The sequence below is a fragment of the Rissa tridactyla genome, chromosome 20 (assembly GCF_028500815.1).
Source record: "Rissa tridactyla isolate bRisTri1 chromosome 20, bRisTri1.patW.cur.20221130, whole genome shotgun sequence".
Classification (NCBI taxonomy): domain Eukaryota; kingdom Metazoa; phylum Chordata; class Aves; order Charadriiformes; family Laridae; genus Rissa; species Rissa tridactyla.
The window spans coordinates 3529129-3547626 of record NC_071485.1 but is presented as its reverse complement, the minus strand read 5'-3'; the positions used below and the strand labels follow the sequence as shown (position 1 = coordinate 3547626).

General features: G+C 39.9%; 1 protein-coding gene across 2 annotated transcripts in view; it reads right to left on the bottom strand.

Annotated features, from left to right (window-relative positions):
* KAT6A (lysine acetyltransferase 6A) overlaps nt 1-18498 on the bottom strand; it is a 41757-nt gene that overhangs the window by 16649 nt on the left and 6610 nt on the right. The window contains exons 4-11 of one of the 2 annotated variants that reach the window (XM_054224883.1): nt 8497-8605; nt 7822-7937; nt 7483-7564; nt 7032-7167; nt 5692-6029; nt 3546-3664; nt 2461-2576; nt 121-262 (exon numbers count right to left, since the gene is read on the bottom strand). In XM_054224883.1, the coding sequence (XP_054080858.1) occupies nt 121-262; nt 2461-2576; nt 3546-3664; nt 5692-6029; nt 7032-7167; nt 7483-7564; nt 7822-7937; nt 8497-8605 (1158 nt within the window). The remainder of the gene's footprint in view (nt 1-120; nt 263-2460; nt 2577-3545; nt 3665-5691; nt 6030-7031; nt 7168-7482; nt 7565-7821; nt 7938-8496; nt 8606-18498) is intronic. The other variant, XM_054224884.1, reaches the window with a different exon arrangement.

Here is an 18498-nt window from a genome sequence, read left to right as displayed (position 1 = left end):
CGTAGCAACTGAATGCTTCATGAACAAGTATATTTACGGCTATGGAAAACTTATCACACAATTGAGTGCTAAAGACCCTATTTTATAGATAAAAGTGAGTGGCTTAGTTTTCTAACTTACCTCAAAGACTGAAATATTATTTTTTCTATAAATTTCATTGGCTGGAGGATGAAACCAGCCACATTTTTTCATATGCTGCTGGAGAATAGTTCTACTTTTCATATACTTTAGACAGAATTCACAAAGGTACAACTTGGGTAGTCTGTAAGCAAAGATAAAGAAAGATGAAAGACTGAAGATATAGACACTTGTATAAAATTCCTCACTCCTGCAGATGGAGAACTTGATGAAAACAAGCCCAGTATATACCAATCTTGTGTATGAGCTAATCAGACCAAAACCACCTTACCAGACTTGAAGTCATGGCACTTACTTATTCTGTAACAAATGCATTTAAAAAAAAATGTACTTAATGTCCGCATAATTACTTTCACATCATTAACTGATGTTAGAAGAAATACATGCGTCGATTAAAATCCTACAAAAAATAGCACTAAAACCCCAGTTTTGCACTAGTGACGCTAGCATGGCTTAGATAAATAGTTCCCATTCTCTGCCTTCCCTCCTCGTAACAGACAGCTGTTATGTAGCCCCGAGGAACGGGTCACACCACCATCTATCTGTTTGCTTTAAACCATTTTACATACTACACTGACATGAACATTTTGACTACAAGTGTCCCCATACTGTTGTGATTAAACTCCATTTACATACTCTAGCTTGGGCAGGGATGCTATTTTTGGTTACCTTCAATGCCTTTAGCAGAGCTACAGTAATTCCTCATGACAGAGCACACGCTCTTATTAAATGTTAGAATTAAGAGTTTTATTTCATTTTTTCTCTCTAGCAATGGCCTCTAGAAGTTTTTCCTCTTTCTGAATCAAGTTAAAGTTCAGAGTTTGCAGTTTAGACGGTTTGCAAAGTTCTTAAGCAAGAGAACACCAAAACAACTATACATGCATCCCAGCAGAACAATCTTTCGGATGCCAAAACATGTAACATTGAACATTTCCTCTTTAGCTGTGTTTAACTACATACAGCATAAAAATAATATACAAAAGTAATTCCCGTGAAATTTCTGTTTATTTTTCTCTTTCAATTCCCATAGATAATATACAGCCATTTCTAATCAAATAATTTAATACACAGTTAACATCCTATTCCCTAAACAAATTTATTATTTTTTATCACGAGAAGTGCTGCAGTTGAGGAACCCTGACAGGCTGGAGGAGTGGGCCCACGCAAACTTCATAAAGTTCAAGAACCCCAAGTGCAAGGTCCTGCACCTGGGTCAGGGAAATTCCCAGTACCAATACAGGCTGGGGGATGAATGGATTGAGAGCAGCCCAGCATAGGAGGACTTGGAGATACTGGTGTATCTCCAGCAATGTGCACTTGCAGCCCGGGCAGCCAACCATATCCTGGGCTGCATCAAAAGCAGCGTGGCCAGCAGGTCGAGGGAGGGGATTCTCCGTCTCTACTCCGCTCTGGTGAGACCCCACCTGGAGTCCTGCATCCAGCTCTGGGGTCCCCAGTACCAGATATGGACCTGTCAAAACGAGTCCAGAGGAGGGCCACAAAAATGAATCAAGGGCTGAAACATTCCTCCTATGAAGAAAGGCTGAGAGAGTTGGAATTGCTCAGCCTGGAGAAGAGAAGGCTCTGGGGAGACCTTATCGCAGCCTTTCAATATATAAAGGGGGCTTATAAGAAAGACAGAGACACTTTACTGAGGCCCGTAGTGATGGGACAAGGGCAATGGCTTTAAACTGAAAAGAGGGTAGATTTAGATGGGACAGAAGGAAGACATTTTTTTACACGACAGGTGGTCAGGCACTGGAACAGGTTGCTCAGAGACACCGCAGATGGCCCCATCACTGGAAATGTTCAAGGTCAGGCTGGGAAGGGTTATGAGCAACCTCATTCAGTGCAAGATGTCCCTGGCCATGGCAGGGGGGTTGGACTAGATGGTCTTTAAAGGTCCATTCCAATCGAAACCATTCTATGATACCACACGTAAAGAATCAATGTACTCAGAGTCAGATGCTCTAATCCCTTACATGCTTAATAACAGCCCAGTACCAGGTCAGTTAGCTGAGGCTGCTCCCTCCTCAGAGCATGGAATGTGTCAGTTCTTTGGGAATCCATCTAATCCTATATTCCTGTGGCAGTTCAAATGCTCACAACATATGCAGGTTGTTGCAGAGAGCTGATCAACTTTTTGACTCAGCCTAAAAAGACCTTAAGACATCTATTAACTACCACTAAAAGTATCTGGATTATGAGTACTTTGCTTCTGTCCTACATTCAGATAGAATCTTCTTAAGATTTCTACGTGTGCTGGGAGTATGGCTTGCCCATAAACACTGAAGCAGAACAAAGAATAATGTTCAGTCATACCTTGAGTATTCCTGTGGATATGGGGAGGAGTACCAGGTCTGGATTTCATACTTGCCAAATTCGATGACAGATGGGCATCGGACTTGTGGATCAGGAGGCCCAGTCACCCCTACTTTCTATGCAAGGGAAAAAAAAGTTGTCATGAATTTCCGAGTGAAAGACTTCGAGGCTGAAATAAATTATAACATTCTTATCTACACAGTCCAGACTATTCAAACTCACAGAGAATTAGAAAGACACAGATGTTGCTTTCTGACACTAAAAACCAGTACCAGCCACATTTAAGCAAGCATGTGATTCAGAAAAAGGAAGAATGAGAAAGCATTGTCATACCATATACCTCCACTACCTTTCATGCTGTTGCATGTCATAGTTTTAAGTACTGGAGAAGTTTAAAAGGACAGTTGTACTTGGTGAAGCACTGTTTGTGGAAGTCACTGCATAAATTCATTTGGCCCCTTTGGCCTCAGAAGGAATTACGTCATAAGACCATTCGAGTTATTGAAATGTACAGTTATTGAAATACACACACACACATTATACACATATGTATATGCACACATATATGCATATAGATACAGAGTAATGCCCCCTCCTGTTCCATATGGAGTTAAGGTGTCTAGAAACTAGTTGGGAGTTGGACTAGATGATCTCTAGAGGTCCCTTCCAACTCTGAAGATTCCGTGATTCCGTGAAAAAGAATCTTTTATTTAGCCAGAGGCCCTATGTGACCCATGCTGCTAGCAGAGTCCCACATTTTATTGTTTTAACAGTCCACACATTTTACCAGCTATTTAACAGCTGTGCTGTGACAGAACTAAAGCCACAGCCATCAAGGCTTTTTAGATGCCCACCTTAACCTCTTACACTCTTATGCTCACTTTTATATTATCCTTCAGCTCTCTCGAGATCAGCTCCCCATCACTCTCAAGCATCAGAAACCAAGCACATTAGCTTTTAAGACAGACTGACTAATCTGGAGTCTGTATTTCTTGTTCATTTTTGTTCTTGGGTTGGGGTTTTTGGGTTTAAGTTTCTTCTACAGATTTGCTACTTTCTGCCAGACACTGAAAATTTAACTTTACCTGCAGTGCTTGTTCCTGAATATCTCTAAACAACTCCATGTCTTTTTCAGTTAAGACATCTTGGCTCCCAAAAAAACGCTCCTCATTCTCCTGTTTTCCATCCCAGCCATCCTGATTGTCTGTAAATGAGAGAGAAGATTGTCTTCACCTACATTTACAAAGGAGTACTTGCTTTTTAGTGCAGTGACAAACATCATCTGGCTGTATTCAGACACCGTGCCAAGTTTTTTTGATGGGATTTTCTATTCAGATTTGGGACTGCAAGGGATGAACAAGTTCTGGATTTGTGACCATGTAAGAAGTATTGTCATACATTTAACCACGTCCAAAACTCACCACTTAGCCATTCATAGTACCATGAAGGCATTTCTAACAATGAGACAGTTTGGGATAAATGGCTTACCACCATGCCCGTTTCTCACAAAGAAGGATCACAACTATTTAAATGCCCTATCGGGTGCAACCAAAACCAGGACACTTACTGTTGAGGGATATTAGTTGTTTAGCTTAGATAAGTAAGTTTTAATTAGAATAAATTACTTAGGGTTATAATATGGTGTGATTTATGCTGTTTGCTTAGCTTTATTTAGCACGAGTAGCTAGATTTGCTGAAGCCTTTCGCTCGCCGGAGAGTTAATTTTCTTACTAATTTTCCTAGCAGCTGGTACGCTGCTGTGTTTAGTCTTTTAGTATAAGAAAAATGTTGCTAACACACTGATGGCTTGGTATTGTTTTCCCTAAGTCTGGGACTTTTCAGTTCCCCATGTTCTGCCAGTGAGCGCAGGTGCACAAGAAGCATAAAGCGGAAGATAAGGAGGCTACAACCATAAGCAGAGACTGCAAATCAACAAGGTAAGAGCAGTCAATGGCTGGCCTGCCTGGACGCAGAAAAAGAATCCAGTAAGGTGCTAGAAGACCCCAGACCAAAAATCACCACTTGACTAAGAGACACGTGAACAGCACATGAGGGGCAGGCATAGAGATCGCAAGGATATCATTGCCCAGGCTTTTCTTTGTTCAAGGTCCCTCTCTTTTCAGAGACACCCAGCCAGGGATGACCTTGCTGCTGTACCTTTCAATTAAATGACTTATTTTTATAAAATCTGATGCCCAAGACTCTGCTGTGGGAACCTAGGGTCAAGCCTGAAGAAGGAGGGAGCGTGCCTGATGTGTGCTGGTGTAGTCGAAAGGGGCACCCATTGGCTCACTGGTGTCACCCGCTGCAAAGGGACCCTGATGCTGGCAGTCACAGACCCGGGTGGCGTGTGGGTGACTCCCTGAATGGGCTGTGAATGCTCGGGCAGCAGCTTCTCCTTTAACATTTACGTCATCACCCAGGCAATACCCCTTCGACAAAAAAAGAGCAAACAAAACCCACAAGACACTTCACCTCACCCCCAAAGCATTAAGATACATTATTGTTCGTCCAGCACCAGCCAGGCTAACACACATAACTATTCTAAAGCTATAAACCTGGTACGTTATTGTAGAAAATATTTTCCACAGCTTGCTTAGGAACAATTCAAGCTATGAAACTACTCAACAAGACTGCAAAGATCTGAATGTAGAGATTAAGTCAAGGTCCAGTCATAGAATAATGTCTTAAGCTAGAAAAGAAAACAAGGAAAGCAGAACTGCGTTCAAAAGAAGGGATGCTCTCCAGCAAGAAGGTACCAAACTGCACGGAGCTGGTTCCTCTATGGCTGCAAAAATTAAGAAACATTTGCATGCAAGCCTATACCATAGATTGGAAACTCATGTGTCTGTCAGACTGTTTTTTATTATCTGTTTTCCATTTCATACTTCTACCTTACTGTTCTGGTTTTCATTAAACACTCCCTACATTACCTCTTTCAAATGTGACATTATTTAGCACATTTCCTAGGGGTACCTGCGAGCTCCTCATTACCAAAGGGCATTCTACCTCACAGCAATCATTTAATCCCTCATCACACCTTGCCATTATATATAAAGAGGCAAAGGTCTCTAGGATCGCATCCTTTTTCCAACTGGTATTCTACCTCAATGCATCAAAGATAACTGCATTTCAGTGTCACCTTTCAGCTCAAAGTTTCTAGCCTCTAACAATTCTAGTCACTTCAGTATCCTAGCCTTTGAACGTTTTCTTGGTATACAGGATACTTACATTGGCAGGGTGAAAAATCTTTACCTGTGGGCCATTCTGAAGTGCTAGATTTCCTGGTACCCTTTTTCCTGATCCTATACTGCTGAGAATAGTCTACCACTTCCCCTCGAGCTTTTCGTCCATCAGGGGAGGGAGTGAAGAATTTAGTAAGGCCATCTATAAGCCCTTTGGTTTTCTTGTTAAATTTCAAGGTGGTGCTGCCATCTCTGCAGAAGTCCAAGACATCTGTTTGCTCCAGGTATCCTCCTTCTGATGACACTGACTGGCTGGACAGAGCAATCTTACGCTTTCGACCCCGACCAGGGCCAGTTCGAACTTTGCTGAAAGGGCCTTTTGATCTAAAGAATGAGAAGGGCAAAGATATGGTCAGAAGACTAAGTAAGGTAGTTTGATTTGGGTTGCAAAGTGGACTACCATCTTCCCTGCTTATTTATCAATCACACAGAAGCTAAACGTGAACTGGAGAATTTAGTAATAACTGAGTAGTCAAGAGCATGTGTATTCTAGACAAGCCAGGATTCTAAACAGTTCAATAGTACTGCGCTATTTTTCTCCATGCTGAACATTATGTGCAATAAATTTGAGTATAAACAATAGATTTTCACCAAATTTAATACATTAAATTTTAAGATCAGTAGCCAGAATGAATACGTTGCACAGAAGGTTTCGATTTATGCAGTCATTAAACATTTACACTTGTCATTTGTCAAAGTTTTCATACTGATAGCAGATTGTTGTAAGATCTACATAGAAAGTTAAAGCATGCAGGACATGCACATTTGCTGAGAAGCTCTACCACTGGCAGTCATCTTAGCAGAAAACAGAGTTGATCTCCAACCAGCTGCCATCTTTCAGGCTGGAAATTTTTAAACTCTATTGAGATAACTGAGTACCCAACATTTCTCAGAGAGATTGCCCTAGACCGATGGCTGTCTTAGAAAGCTGAATAGAAATAGGCTGCTTTTTCATAAAAGGACAAACTAAGCATCTGTGCATAATTTTGTAGATGTATGTTGCAAATTAAATGATGGAACAAACGCAAAAAAATTAAGAATAAATAATGAAATAAAAATTAAGACAGATAAAACGGCAACAGCAGATAGCTAGCTTTCCTTTTCCCCTCTGACTTACATTGGGAGTTCCCCTAAGCAAAGGTACCAAAGAGACTGGAAAAAATTTAGGATGTTTAAGAGAGACATTCCCTCTATGTTTTTATTAGCATTAAATTTTTACAATCTTCATTGTAAAATAAATCTTCTCACAGAGTAGACCAGACACTTCAAAAATACCAATTGCCCTGTAGAATCTCAAACCTTACTCCTCCTTATAGACAGACTTACGTTGTATTTTGATTCTTTAACCTGTTTTTAGGACGTCCTATTGGGTTAGCATAACGTCGTTTTATCTGTGCTGCCTTCTTGTGTAGAAGTTTTCTTCCTTTCTTCCGTGGCCGACATATTTGACATATCCACATACCTACAAGACACAAGTCCCCATCACTGAATGCAAGGGACATCTATATAGAACAGAAAGGAGAATTACAGGTCCCAGACCTTCCAACAGAAAGGGCAGGAACAGTACCAATTATCACATATACGCGTAAGAAAAATTATGTCTATGTTTCAGCATTCTAAACCCAAGTCCGGGTAATTTCTCACACATGCCCCCCTAAATGGTGTAAAGAACAAGTTAAACGTAGCTAAAAAGAGGACCAAAGATGTGGAAGCACTTTCTGCCCCCAATCTCTTCCAACACCATCTTAAATAACCCTTTTCATCACAAAGTCCTCACCTTTTGGCATCCTAGTAAGAGGGGGGTCACAGCACTCCATGTGAAAGCCACGGTCACATGAGTCACAAAATAGCATGTTATCCTGTTGAAGACAGATAAAGTTAATCTCTCTTTACATGCGCATCAGCATCAAACCCTCCATTAATTTGTCACCATCTCAGAGAAGACGCACACAGTTTTTATCTACAGACTTATGGTATTTCACAGATCTCAGAAAGACTACCAGACTCAAACAAAAGCTGCAAATATTTGACTCTAGAATTATTTTATTTTGCAGTTTAACAGAACATTCACAAGACTGATATCCTCTTCATTCAGTCCATATTCCACTGTACTCACAGCATTTTTGCCCTGATCTCGACAGGAACTGCATGTTTTGCACTCAATACACTGCCATCGCAAGGCTTTCACTCGAACTGTCAACTCCGGAGAGAACTTCAAACAGGACGGATGACCTAGAGAAAAAGAAGAAAGTTATACCAGTAAAACCATTCCACTGCTGTCAGTGCTCACAGATAGCTCACCAAGAGATTACTTTATCAACTACATATTCCAATGCAGAATTTTGGTTATCCAGATACTCCTCTATTTTTAGGTGCTTCTGTTCTTATCTACTTATAACACAAAAACAATACCCTAGATAGGAAGTGGCAGGCCCACGTACAAAAGAACACCAAGATATTTTTTCATAACTGAATTGAGAAACATGATAAAATTTGTCACCATTACCACATTTTCAAAGAAACCTCGAGGAGCCAAATGAACTATTTGTGTTACGTTAACTTAACTGTCTCCCCTCTGGGAGCATGAGATTCAGCTGAACTAACTGTATTGTATGCCATAAATGCATACTCCTCATACGTATGGATCAGCAGTAGTCACTATACTGGACTTCTCTGTCTCCAGCAGCAAGGTTATTATTAGATGCATGCTCCTCATACGTATGGGTCAGTAGCAGTCATTACATCAAGCTCTTCTGTCTCAAGTGGGTGGGTTATTACTGGCAGCACCTACCACTGTTGCCACAGTCAGCACAAGAGATGAGCTCTTCAGGTTTCTTCTCCCGATTTTGCTCTTTTGTACCAAGGCAGAAACTGCAGATCGGAATTGGTTCAGCAACCGGCTGTGAGGAAAGCAGACAATAAAAGCACTGAGTATATCAAGGGAGGAAATCATAATACACAAAATCATACAGACATTTCTATCACATGTAAACAGTATGTAATATACACCATGTGTCACAAAGATTAGGTGGTTCTCACCACACAATACTGCATTAACTGTAACCTGAATAGAAGTTAGAAGTCCAAAGACAAGAGACAATCCCAGGTACAAAGGAAAAGAGAATGGAATTCCAGGGCTAGGGCAAACTTGGAAAAACAAGCTGGAAAAGAAGGCTATAAATTAATACATAACTGAACACTAAGTTAGAGAGACATGGTGCCTTAATTTGTCAACAAACGAATGAGCTATGAGGCGATACGGCAGTGGAAAAAAAGCACAGATGACCCCAGAACACAGTAGCCTCAGAAATTCCCATCAGGTATCCAGAAAGCAGTAGTGCAATCGTCAAAAGCATTTGCAATACATTACCTGGAATAAAGCACATTACAGGACAAGTACAAAAACTGTACAACTATTAACATGGTTATGAAAAATGAAAATAAAAGAAAATTCTCTTGTAAGAAATTATGTGATTATGCTGTTTAGCACTCAAAAGCAGTAGACAAAAAGGTTTGATCTCTCTGAGAAAGTTCAGGGGGGTTAAGCATTACGTAGGGAAAAAGGTATATTTAAGACGTGGCACAACACTAGCAAAATAACAAACAGATACTAACTGGCCAGCAATAATTTGGCCCGGAATAAGCAGGAGTTTTTAAACCACAGGACTGACATTCTACAACAGCCTCCTCAAAAGAAGTAACAAGTGCAATAACTGATTGCTTTAAAGTGGCACTTGATCAACTGATGAGAGGGAAACGATGGCCTTATCTCCAGTATCATTAAGTGCTAGATTTCATAATCTAGCAAATTCTTTCTAATCCAATTCCAAGACAGGTCTGTGATTTATAGTTTTCAGAACAAAGATGTAAGCAAAGTTTAATTTAAAAATATAATAAGAATATGCTAAAATCACACTTAAAACACTGGAAACACAAAAAATGATATTATGCTATATTTGAGACACATTCTTTGCAAAGCTGTACCACGTTATAGTTAATGATTTCACACATACCTTTTTCAGAGCATATTATACAGCTACATACGCACATACTGTTAATTATCGTATGGAAGCATATGCCAGAAGAATTTCAAGGATTCTTTAAGTCAAAACCAAAGCTATATCCAGAATAGAAATAGGTTGGTTTACGTTACAGTAATATAAAAACTGGTATCTTTACTCTGGTGTACAGATCCAGTATACTGACAGACTGAGGTGTGTTCCTTAAAACATCCACTAGATGGAAACAACCAGAAACCTTAGGAAATGCGCTATTTCAAAATGAAGCCACACAATGTAGAATGACTACTTGGGAACGAAAGCCTAACATTCCTCATCCTGAACATACATATTTATCTTAGCCTTTGGGTAAATCCCAGACGATGTAGAAGTGTAAACTAACATGAAATCACCTGTCCGTCAGTATTTCAGTCTGAAACACATTCATAGGTTTAGTTAATTGAAGGATTCCATTTTCTGTTGCTTTTGAGAAAGGGAGAGAACAAGCCAACTGCAGATAGTTAATGCCAAGCACACAAACCAGTAATATCCAAGTGGGAGGGGGAAACCAGCACCTTCACTGCCACAGGAAGCATCTTTCCAGCCACAGCCACCACAGTAACGTTGGCTAAAACCAGCTATGTAGGGATCCCCCATCGTCTACTAACACTGCGCGGGGGCTGACTGTCCACAAATTGCTCTCTCTGTCCATGACCAGACTCTGGGTGCCAGAGAGGTGGCAGCTCCCAGTCAGTATGAGGTTTACTGGGGGGGGGGGGAAACCGTGTATTAAAGATCTGTCAGTGCTTTAATTTCTTTGGAGTCAAGATTTCAAGAATTACTTCTGAGTAATATTCACTTGTCATCTTACCTTCAACCTCTTCTTCCTGAGGAGTACTTACTACCTCTTGGAACAAGTTATTATTAACTAACCTTCATCTTTCCTGTAAGAATAATAAGTGGCTATCCTATATCATTTGTGAAAGTAACCTCGTGAAAGCAAAGCTGGAGCATTCATGCAACTTTTCAGGGAAGAAGTAAACTATTTCATGTATCCTCCGCTGGAAGATCATGAGCAATTTATTTAAAGAGAATTTTTCAGAACCTCTCTACAGTCAAAGATAGTCTTTCTTATCTCTTCTAGCCTGTATTTGTGCACACCTTGTTCATCCCCATGGATGTCCACATGTAAACACTGTCCAGCTTTGGAAGAACCGGATCAAAGACAATCCTTTACAGCTTCAATGTTTCCTGTATTTACCACCTCTGACAAGCTGCAAACAAACAGCCACATTTAAAAGATAAATCAGCTACAGTTTGGGGGAATAAAGAATAAGAGTCTATTAGAATTAAAAATGTTTTAGAACAATTTATTAAATTGGATAACTTTAAATGTGGAGCCCAGGCTACTCCTCCAAAGCTTCTGTGTTAGACTGCATTATGCTAAGTATGGAGAGATTTCACTGCCCCTGTGTTTGTTCAGCAAAGAACATCCTGGCAAGTGAAAAACGCAAGCACACAATGAGAGATTCACAAAAACAAGACTGAAAGCAGCCAGCTCAGTTTCATACTGCAAATTTTTTGGCAGACGTTCAACTCCTTCTGCTGTTTTTCTTGCAAGCACATCTATCGGTGTGATGTCACCAGATTCAGCGAGGATGGGAGCCAGAACAAATTGGGCTGACGACGTCTTACAGCCTGCCAGCCTCTCGGCACATGCTGTTACTATACAAAGGGTGTCTAGAAACCAAACACGCCCTACGGATTCACAGACTGTACCCCCTCCTAAAGGCACTACAGAGAAGTGCCTGGGGGGGGAGGGGGAATGAATTTAAAACCTCAGTTTTGGCCAATCCATCTGCTTTGTACTTTTCTTAATTCAGAAAAAATGAGGTAGAAAACTCCTCAAAACTCACAGCCCTGTAGGCCACGCTGTCACGGCAGTCACCCTCAGTAACCCACTGCACTTTATTTCCTGCAGACATTTTAATACCGCCAGAGGCTCACTAGATATCAGGACTGTCTTTGCCCCATTATCACACATCTGCCTGCAATAGTCATTGTGGTTGGAATGGAGCAGGTGTAAAATTAAAGCTAGTGTAAAAGAAACACATACGCTCACACCAACTTTTTTTTTTTTGCTTTGCTCTTTAAGACATCCCAAATGTGAGCCCTCCAGAGAGGGAATCGACCACAACTAGTATTTACAGAACCATGCCCACTTTTTGTTTCTTAGCTAGGAAGTTATCATCCAGGATCACCGATAGATGGCTTCTGAGAATTCATGCTAGGTAATGGGGTTTTGTGTGTCTGTTTTTAAATAAGTGACAAAGCATTACTCCTCACTTCAAACAGCCCATGCTGTTGCAAAGGTCTGCCTCAAATGCTGAAGCTACTGGAAAGAGCAGATGAACCAGAAAAGCCAGAGGGGAAGTACAACCTACACCACGTGAAGAAAGTGATTTAAAACATGCGGAAACATGTTTCAGTGAGCAGGGCATCACAGAGCCAGGATTCCATGCCTTTTGGATCAGTGACTGGGGAAAAAAAAAAAATCACTTCAGTTCCATGCTTCAATAAAATCAGAACTAGTAAATTTTATATTACCAAAGTAATTTTACAATTATTTTTTGTTGTTGTATATAGGGAAAACAGCATAATTTGGGAAATACTATTCAGTAGTATCAACTTGTGGCAGCAATGAGCTCAGGTTTTTTAAGCTACTGACCAACTTGCCCTTCTTACTCTGAGTTACCAAATCACAATTCTTAACGATCTTAATGATCTCTCCAGACAGTATGTCTCCAGTTTTTCTCCAGAAGAAAAAATGTGAAGCAAGTGAGAGTAAAAACAGAAATTCCTTAAAATACTCTTTGTGCTTAAGAAAACAACGCTAAATATTGTAATAGACGTGGAAAACTATTACAATAACACATGTAGTATATATGTTTGCCTGTGTCAATGGGTATTTTGTCCCCGATTCCCTTAGTTGAGTCTCACTTGAAAGAAGAAGGACATTTATATGTCAAAAAGATGGCATAAACCATGAGGCTACATTAAAACAAGCGTAAGGGAAAAAAAAAAGATAAAAAAGTATACGGAAGAAGTGACAAGCATACATACCTCTTCCTAAGAGAAACTCGAAAGAGTCATTTAAAAAGAAAAATCAAAAGACATTCAAAATAAGTGCTGCTGTTTGAGGAAAGACTATTACAATGGACAGAATATCTGAAATGCTGCTACAAGAGTAAAGTGAAGTATGAAGGTTAACAGCTTAGATATTAGTGCAGTATATGCGGGCTGCATTCTATGCCGTGGTTATGATACCTGGAAATCTACAAAAAAAAAAAAAAGCAATGTGGATACTACCTGGGGCTGGCATTCAAACTGAAGAAACTGCCTTACTATTAGACATGTGCATGATAAGAACTTAACAGAATGTCAACTGGAAATATTTAGACAGTCAATCGTTAAATAACCTTCCCAGAGCTAACAAGTCCTCTAATCAGAGGATTAAAACAATTCAAGATTTGTACGTCACAATCAGAATCACATGCCAAGACTTCCTGCCTGCAAACTGGGCGGGGGGGAAGGGAGGCTCAAATTTCTTTATTTGCAGTATAAAGAAACTCCCTTCATTTGACACGGATTCAGGAACCTGGCAGTTAATTTACTGAAGTTTTCTTCACCCAAAGCTATATCCTGTAAGCTCTCTCCTATATTTTGTCCGAGCTTCCTAATTTTCAAGAAAACAAAGGACCCTGTCTTAGGAGCAACAGATGATTATATCACTCAGTTTTAGATGAAATAATATTTCTAAGAAGTCATAGACTTCCACAGCTGCAAAAGCAGAACACACCCCTCAAATGAACAGCAAACTAAAATCTTAACTCCTCTCATTGGAAACAGTTTGCATTCCGTGATACTTTGGTTTTCACAAAAAATAAGGAACTTCAGTATTGACTTTGATTTCTAAAAATAACAAATTACTTTGTGGAAGAGACTTTTGTAAACACTTAGGTAATTTCTGTGCACATAGATAATTATTCCATCTTTAGATACCGTACACCACTTTACTTCAACATTAGCTGCATCCCTAAAAGAAGGGAAAATACTTCAGTTACAAAACAAACATGAACAAAAATATTTAACGCAATGCAGGGGCCCACATAAACATGATAACAGGGAAGGCACAAAAGGAACTGTGAATGAGAACTTCGTGCACGTTAAAAATATCTATCTGATACAAGGCTGCTATTTGTAGTTTTACTCAGGATACCCACACATATGCAACTACGGGAACAAATCCTACTAATTTTTTGAAGCTCTACCACCTTGAACATGAGATTGGAGGGAAAAAGAAAATAAACACTCTGCATATAATTCTTCAATATCAAAATCCACTGCTCAATACAACACTCTTGACAGTAAGATACACCGCAGTCCCATGTTCTTGACCCACGGTCCTCACTCAGTGCCATTCCCCGCACAGATCATTCCCACGTGAGCAGCCTTTTACAGCAAGTGTGGCAAAACCCCACACAGGCGCAGATAAAACCTTTTCCAAACAGGTCTGCTGCTCGGAGACTGCCCATACAAAGGTACCCTGAATTTGCAAAGCCCGGTGAAGTCTGTGCTGAAGTAAGGCAAACAGTCACTGTATTTTTATGGATGTATATTTAAAAAGTAAAAAATAAAAAATCGGTAGCAGCATACAGCAAGTGCATTTACTTTTTCCTGAGATCGCTCTAAAGATTTTGCCTGCATCTTAATGATTAGCAGCTTCTGAAGCTTAGTCATTGTAACGCTGAGCAGCAGATTTACTTTCTTTCCTTCCACGCACACCTTCAAGGAATTCACTACGAGTCCCGACAAGCTCAGAGCACTCCACTCAAAACACCTCCTTACTAAATATTCAGGATTGAATCTCAAAGACTGAGGAGAAACCTAACGCCTGGGAGAGGCTGCATATTGTTGAATTTAGCTGTGTACTGAGATCCATACTTTGTTCCATCCCATTTTCAGAAATACAGTGAGCTGGTAGAGGTATTGATAATGAAAAGTTTTAGCAATTCATAGGTCTTCATAGAAACATGCTTTAAAGATTCAGCATTTTCAACTCAGAACTCATCGTTCATGCATGGGTCCGCAGACTGATAACTGGCCTTCAAGAGAAACTCAAAACAAGCAAGTATATTATCAATGGGATTCTGTTTGCTATGCAACGGTCAGTCTTTTTGGACACCCTTCTCCCTCCTTTCTTTTCAATCTCACTACAAGTCCAGATTTACCACAATAGAAGTGACAACGGAAAGACTGCCAGCTGTTCCAAGGAAAGGTGTTCACATAGTCAGAAAACATTGGTGAGGACAGAAAAATTAAGTCAGATTTAACAACAAATAAAGAGAAGACTTGAGTAGGTGAAAGGAAGGCTAACACCACAACTCATTAGGATAAATTTAGTTTGAAACCCTTTAATGAGGCAAGGAGGAATAAAACATATCTACCCACCTACTCCACAGAGGACAAGAGGTCAAAGAAGTCACATATACTTCTTTGACATATACGCAGCGTGTCACATATACGATTTGTTTATCAGATTTTCTGTTGATTGCATATTTGTACTTATTTTAAGAACACGGAACCTATATTTCAACTAAAATTACATTAATTGATTTAATATTTACACCTTTTTAACTGTTTTTCCCACCACCACTATGACTTAAGATAAAATTGCTGGGCAACCAGGGAAAGGGCAGGGACAGAATTACCTGCCCTCATTCTCTCTGCTCTTTCTTCCCTTGCTACATAACAAAGCTAGGACTGGAATCAAGCCATTGTTTATTAAGCACTGCTCTCCATCACCCACCCTCCTCCCTGACTGACTATACTTTAAAGCTCTGTAGTAAATAAGGTTCCTTTATTAAGAAACTTTAGAGATTTGTCATTCCATATCTGCCAACAATCTCCAGGACAGAAAGGACTAACAATGGGGACCCAGCCAACATATTGGACTAGTCTCCTCCTTTTCAACCAGCTGCCTGATACTCAGCTTCTGCTGGAACTGTGTCAGAGAATGCCGTTAAAAACCCTTCTCCACAGTAGCCCCCCACTGACGCAGGTACACATCACACCACCTGATGTCTTCCCACAGTCACAAATTTTGCCTTTAAGTTACCATTATTCCAAATACTGCCAGAGCGCCTCCTGGTATCATTCCACAACATTTCATCCAAAATGCACCATCCTGTAGCACCCATTCATAGCTGTCCATGATAGTAACGTTTCTGACATGCTTACTTTTGTTCTATTACTAAGAGCTACTTCACCTGTTCACTAATTGAGTGAATCAAGTTCAAAGTAATTTTTCAGCACTTGAGTTTACAGAGTTACACAGAGTACAGATGGAGGCCATCTGTTATCAACCATGATTATTTTTTAGACAGAACTACAGCCTTCTCTTCTACAGAATGAGCTGGAAGAGAGTGAATCCTAACCCTGCTCCAGCTGGGAGCCAAAGCCTGAAGAGTGCCCTTGGAGAGCAAGGGTGAGCTCCCAAAATGTAATTACAATGCTCTGGTTGCAGATCATTTACGTACTCCACCCAAAACAAACCAATCCACAAATAACTTCCTTACCAGTAATGGGACAGACAGTCCTTTGCTTTAAGACATGGAATTAACAGTTATTAACCTAAAACAGGCACAATATAGTAATAGCTATTGTATGCTTAAAGGCCTTCAAAACAACTAGGATGCCTTCAAAGCACGTGAACTTTCGAAAAAGAAGTTTGGCTTCACGTGATAAACACAAGTGCACACTGGGATCTAGAACTACTATTTGCAAACGGGAAGGCCTAAAGGATGCTGCATGTGCAGTAACCCACAGTTTAAGTGACTGGTAAGTACCAACAGGTATAAATAGCAACACAAAACTAGGAAGCAGACATGCCACAAGGAACACGTGAGACAGCAGCATGGGGAATTCCTCCTATTTTTCAGCCATAGAAGTTTCCCTCATTTTTTTTTTTTTTCAGGAAGCACTTTCAGAATTTTGTTTTAATACTCTCAGCTGTACTGCAGGACAATATTAAGGTATTTACTTAGAGGTTGCTACAGCCATATCCAGTTTTAACTGACATAAAAGACTATTTCAAGGAGAATGCAAATGGAGATCAATTAATACCATCTGTATTTTCCTTTTAATTGTGGAAGAAACAGTTCTACTATTGTCTTGAGGTCAAATTTCAAATGCTCTGGAAACATCCAATGTGTACATCAATTATGTCAACGTCTCCTTCAGTTAGCTGATGTGTTAACATATTTTTTTTTAATAATAACAATTTTACAAAAATTCTTACAGCCTTTTAACCTGTGTTCTGTAACAAGTGTCAACAAAAGCGGAGCACGCTGTCCTTATCTAGAGCAAAGTTATCTATTTCAAAATTTCTGATCAAAACAGACTGAAAGCACTGCAATCTGCAATCCTTTTCCCCAGCATTCTAAAGACGCAGCCCACAACTGCACGAGAAGTTTCTCACAATTAAATACATGATATACATTTGATAGCCATACATAAGCATCAGATACTCAATTATTTTTTGGGCTTCAAATACACAAATAGAGCATATCGAACTAAGTGCCTACAAGAGAGAGAAATCAGTCTTTCTCGTCTGGCAAATGCAACCCACCGTTTGTGCCAAAAAGTAATCAAAGAAATAAAGGTATTAATGGTACAGATAAAACAGCAGGTTGCATGGCCAGCTCAATAGCACGCAACCAGAGCCTCTGATGATGCACCAGTTCACAACAGACATGATTAACAAGGCTACCGCCCTGCACTGCCTTCTCTGTCCCTTCATCAGATATCTCTCCCTCCAGCAGCAGCTGCATTTCACAACACAGAACATTAACTTAAACCAACAATTTCATTTAATAGTAATAAACTGGGCTACAAACTGCAGGAGCCAAGGAGCAAAACACCACATGCTTTATCTTTGCAATGGCTGCAGTAACCTCTGGCAGAGATGCAAGGTGTCAGTATGAATAAAATTAACTTTCTGAATCATCTCTACAGCACCTGCCCCAATCATGAACAAAAAAAAAACCCCAAATCCCAAACTAATAACTCAATGAAGTGGTGGTGAAATATCCCAGAAAATTTCATCAAGATACTAAGTTTTTTCTCCATACTCATGTAAGCCTTTCTATTCCCAAAGATGTCTCAACAGCCAGTATATGTTAAAACAGCATCGTTTATTCTGTTCAGCTTTTATAAAGGTCACAAAAAGAGTCTGCCCTCAGCTACCTAAAGATACATGGCATTCATTTAAAGATAAGTTATGGTTTCCAAAGCAGCACCAAAGAAATTTTCTCCCACCTCAGAAAAAACATTCTTTAAAATAATAATTAGTAGGAAGTTTCCAAAGGCAAAACTGTTCCTCTGAACCAATACTAGCATACAGCAATTTTTCCTCAAGAAAAAAAAAAATGCTTTAAAAAGTAAAAACCCTGTTTCAGTCCGCAAGTATACTAATTACACATGAAACAGAAGTGACAGTTATACTTTAAAGAAATCTTTCATGCATATTTAATCAGGGCTTTACAGTAGAAATTGCACTGTAACAGCGGGATTACTTATTTTAGAGTCTAGCTTGCACAGTATTGCTCATTCCCTACAGATGTCACTGATGGATGGTGGACTCGGCGCCAAACGTTCTCTGCTCCATGCTTATCACCTCTTTGGCTGACCTGATGCGGGAGGCACAACACGTACACTTCCCTACTTCCAGCTAT